At 31.6% G+C, this 4,806-nt stretch overlaps 1 protein-coding gene across 2 annotated transcripts; it reads left to right on the forward strand.

Moving 5' to 3' along the window:
- Positions 1–487: 487 nt before the first annotated feature.
- Positions 488–4,288, forward strand: LOC125262114 (jmjC domain-containing histone demethylation protein 1-like). Of its 2 annotated transcripts, XR_007183512.1 has the most exons (5): positions 488–647; positions 760–886; positions 3,537–3,657; positions 3,760–3,836; positions 4,103–4,287. XR_007183512.1 is itself a non-coding variant. In XM_048180666.1 (4 exons), the coding sequence occupies exons 1-4, from the start codon at positions 773–775 to the stop codon at positions 4,208–4,210; spliced, it is 420 nt and encodes a 139-aa protein (XP_048036623.1). In that variant the 5' UTR covers positions 488–772; the 3' UTR covers positions 4,211–4,288. The 2 variants fall into 2 exon arrangements, 1 of the variants encoding a protein (XP_048036623.1); XM_048180666.1 differs by having other exon boundaries at positions 488–886; positions 4,103–4,288.
- Positions 4,289–4,806: the final 518 nt, after the last annotated feature.

Here is a 4,806-nt window from a genome sequence, read left to right on the forward strand (position 1 = left end):
TTTTTCAGCTCAAATGTGACTGCTTCATTTTTCATATACTACGTTGAATATAACATTTTTCTTTAACCATTGAGACTCCAAAAAAGATTTGAAAAGACTTCTGTTGTAACCACTTGCATGCAATAAAGGGCTAGTCCACCTAAAATTGACAATTCTGTTATTGTAAATGGCATTTATCTCATTTCAAGCCTGTGTGACTTTCTTAGTAGCATAAAAAAATGTATTATATTATATTATATTATATTATATTATATTATATTGAGGAATGTTTAAAAAAAGTGACTCAGTATTTCTCTTTTGTGTTTAGCAGAAGTCATACAGGTTTAGAAACACATGTGTAAATGACAATTGTTTTGTTTTTGTTTTTTTTGGGTGAACTATCTTTTTACTGACAACTAACAAAAAACTACATAGCAAAAACAAAGTGTGAAAACTATACAGTTTCATGTGAAAATAAATGTTTATAGGTAATGGACATGATGGCACAGTATTTTCAGTAATGGTCCCTTTGCTGTTTACAAAAAGCATGTTCAATGTGTTGTGTTGTCACAGTACCTTCATCTTCCATCACAACAAATTTTTGTTGTGGATCCTGCATGTGCTACACCTGACATCAGGAGCCTGACAAACGCATCAAAAAAATTTCAGTAAGCAATTTTTTTCATACAAATATTAACACATACAATCTTAAAAAAAAAAAAAGGAATCTTTAGGATATCTAAATCAAATTGTTACTTAGCAAGTTGTTGTCTAACACAGACAGTACTTCAAAATGCGTCACAATCGCCTGGGAAAAGAGGACCTGGTCAATATTGAGTGGAAAACTGGTCACATAAACCACACAGTGCAAGAGGATGCTACCAGTTGTGGAGTATTTGTTTTACAGGTATTATTGTGCACGATACATAGGCCTACTAAAAGAGTGATTGGGTTTCCCGATGCCATTGCCACTTGTTTAACACATAAAAAGCAGTGCATTTTTCATAGTGGCGAATTTAAAAAGAATTTGTCTGTTAATTTTGCAACTATGAAAATACACTGCTTTTCTCAGACAATGTGAAAGTGTACTGCTGTAGTGAGGTAGCAACTTCGCTTACCCACTCATTTGTAGCGCACCCTAATACGTTGAGGAAAACAGCTCTCTTTAACTGAGTAATGCAACCACATATTGTGGTCTTTCCTTCAATTAATGTTCATGTTTTTAAGAACAGATAACTTAAAAGGTAAGCAGACTTATTTAAAATTTGTTATATACTGTTGTGCTTACTTATATTAAACAATTTTTAATTCATTAAAACAAGTTGTTTCACATAACAGTTTTACTAAGGTTACTCTATATTAGTTGCACTTTTAAAATTTTGCACTTTTGTAAAATTCTAAACAGCTGATAGTTATTGTGTTTAAAGAGGAATGTCTGAAGAATAAATAACACTGAAACTACAAATGTATGTTGTTTTCCTCTATCAAAACAATTGAATATAACACCTCTCTGAGAGGCAAAAACATTTTTTGAAGTTTAAATGTCTTTAATTTAAGACGTGTCTTGTTAATTCAAGATATCTTAATGACACTTTAGATTCTTGTTCTTATGAAACTTTTGTGGAATCTTTTGTTTGAAGGTCCTATATGGTTCAGTCTCATATATATAGAGATGTCAATGTAGTTACATGAAGTTCCGATACTGCAAATTTGACTGTTCAAATTAACATTCTTGAAACTGATTAATATATAGATTATCAATACACTTTGAGTTAAAGTTAATGTGCCTCAACTTAACTCTCAGAGTACCAAAAATCCACTGAAAATGGTTGTTTTATTCAGTTCTATTCATAGAGGGAAACAAGATACATTTCTAGTTTCAATATTTATTTGTCAGACATTCCTCTTTAAATGCAATAAGCATCAGCTGTGTGCAAAGTGAATTGGCCATTGCTAATTTGAAAATTCAAAAATTTGAACATAGCAGCTGCTTTGAGATCCCAATATCTATGGGATTAAACTATATAGAGCCTTGAAAATGACAAAATCCAAAGGAAATTTGATTAAGAATGAGAATCGAGAAGAATTTCTTAATATCCTTCAATACTTTTAGAATTACAAGCATACTTTGGAAAAAAGAATATTTATGGCACTCAGACATAAATATTCTATTAACACAATTGTTCTATACAATTGTGTTAATAGAAAAACACAATACATTTCAAGACTCAACATAAGTTGTTCCTCAGATTTTACTGTGAAGAAAATAAAGTATCAGATGTATGCAAAGTGACCCACATTTAATGTTTTTTGCTTTCTTTGCTATTTATGTTTGTCTTTCTACAGAAAAAATATTAAATAAATCAACCCATTTTCAGAAACTTCCCCAGCTCATTTTTGTCACAGAATGACCCAATTACAATACTTGTATTAAAATGAATAAATTAATTACGTTTCTTTAGAAACTGACCTCATCAGACATTTAAAAGCATACGTTGTAACGAAAACCATCTTCGTCATCTACATTAATTTAGGCCGCATTTACACTGCATGGATGAAATGAACCAATTTTGATTATTCCTCCCATATGACCCACGACAGTGTTTAAAAAAGGAACAAGTGTTAAAAAGTTAAAGACGCTAAACTTTACCATTCATCTGAATTGATGAATTGCTGCGCCGCCATAATGGATTGATATAGTCAACCAATCGGAATTAAGTGCATGGCACATATTTACATTACATTTAATCATTTAGCAGACGCTTTTATCCAAAGCGACTTACAAATGAGAATAGTAAAATCAATCAGTTTACATAGGCCTATTCATCTGAACGTCGATCTCAGCACTGTGGGCGCCGTCAGATGTTCGTTTACAGTATATCGCAGCTCAAGCATTTCGAACTTCGTTTTACCCCTAAACGAAGAACGAAAAACAACTTCGTTTGATACCGTTTGGGCCTTTAGGAATTAAGACGTGCAGTGTAAATGCAGCCCAGACACAGAAAAAGTTCTCATAACCGTAAGCTGTTTTGTACCTTGGAAATAACTCTGAAATATATATATAAATATATATATATATAATATACAAATAACATTACAATAAAATGCATAAGGTAATCAAGAAACGTATGTATGTGTTTGAAATGTGTACTTACCAAACATAGCCTACATTTCGCCTTTAATCTTTACGACGAATCTCCCTGCAAGAGTGTGCTGTGCTGGCCTGCTGCATCAGCAAATTCACAAAGATCGAAAAATTACCGCCTTGTGTTTATATCTACCAAACAGCGCGGTTGTCAGTCAGAATTTCAAGCTTAACCAATCATATAAAACAAAGACAGAGTAATAATTAAAATATTTGTCATTTTGAATTATTAACACTTGATATCCTTATTGGAAAGGTTTTCAAATTATGTCGATAAATTGGCCTATTATTAACAATTATGAGCAATCAGTACTTCTGGAAACCCAACCTTGTAAAAGTAATTTATTAGTAGTAATTTTTAATTTTTTCAACAAAATATTTATAGCCTATATTTTTTGTACATTTTTTTAAGATGATAAAGGAAACTGTGAAACAGTTTCCAGTCATTCCACAGGAATTTCAAATAAATCCTTCAGCAGAAAATATACAAAACCTCAGAAGAGAGATGGCACGGGATATTCTGCTTGCAGCAGGTTATTGCTCAAATCAATATATCATTGCATTTTAATGTAATTTAATTAATTATACCAACTTAGGAAATATTATGCATTAAGTAACTTTACATTTTATCTTAGAATCAAACGAGGAATTCTGCTCTACCTGTGGGCTGAGAGACCTCCCAAACAAGACAGATGTCCAGATGATTGACTGGGTAAATATCTACAGCTGCAAGAAATAATCAAAGTAGACGGCGGCGGCGCCCAGCTATAGTGTGTTTAAGGGAGTAATCAAATCTGTTGTTATTATTAGCCTAAGTCACAGTTAGCGGCATGGATGCAGCATTGCACACCTATTACAAAAGCAGCTTGCGTTCATTTACGATTAATTAATCCAGAAACAATAAAAACATAACATGTCTTGACATAACAGTGAAGTTAATCTAATGACTTTGCTCTCTTTATTGTATTCTTCATGCAGATTCAATGTGACAGGTGTTGTAGGTGGTTTCACATTTTATGTGTAGGCCTACAGTGCAATTCTTCTGATGAAACGGAATGGTTCTGTGAGTTGTGCAGGATGCACTAAAAAGGTGAAGGACAAACAACAGGCAAACAGTTAGCCTAAATGCTAAAGATGTGCCATGGCCCATTATTTTGGGTTGTTACGACCAAATTATCCACTAAATTTCTGCTTTTTAGTGAAATGTTTATAAAGGCCTGTAAAGATTTTGTTGTTGTTGTTGTTGTTTTTGTTCTGACAGTTTTTAATTGTTGGCTGTCTTTAAATCTTTTTGTTGTTATAATCATCACATCTAATATGAATAGAAATGTCATTTTATTTATATATTTATTTATTAATGTCATTTGTTTAGTTGTAGACCTTTTTCTTCTCTTTGTTAGAAAACATCAAAACAATAGTGGCAATGGATTTTTTTTTAAAAACAAAACATTAAAAGAAAAGTTTATCTTAAACATTTGCATGGTTTGCACTGATTTTAAAGTTTTACTTTTAGAAATTGTTTCCAAATATATGTTAATGTCAATTTTAAATTGTTTAAAAATAGTTATTGTTCAATCCACTTGACTTTGGTTATAGGCCTAGAGTAAAAAAGCCATAATAATTATTAAATAACATATAAGTAGACAGTTATCTATATCAATTGTAAAATATTCTAATAACAC

The sequence above is a fragment of the Megalobrama amblycephala genome, unplaced genomic scaffold (assembly GCF_018812025.1).
Source record: "Megalobrama amblycephala isolate DHTTF-2021 unplaced genomic scaffold, ASM1881202v1 scaffold606, whole genome shotgun sequence".
NCBI classification, from domain to species: domain Eukaryota; kingdom Metazoa; phylum Chordata; class Actinopteri; order Cypriniformes; family Xenocyprididae; genus Megalobrama; species Megalobrama amblycephala.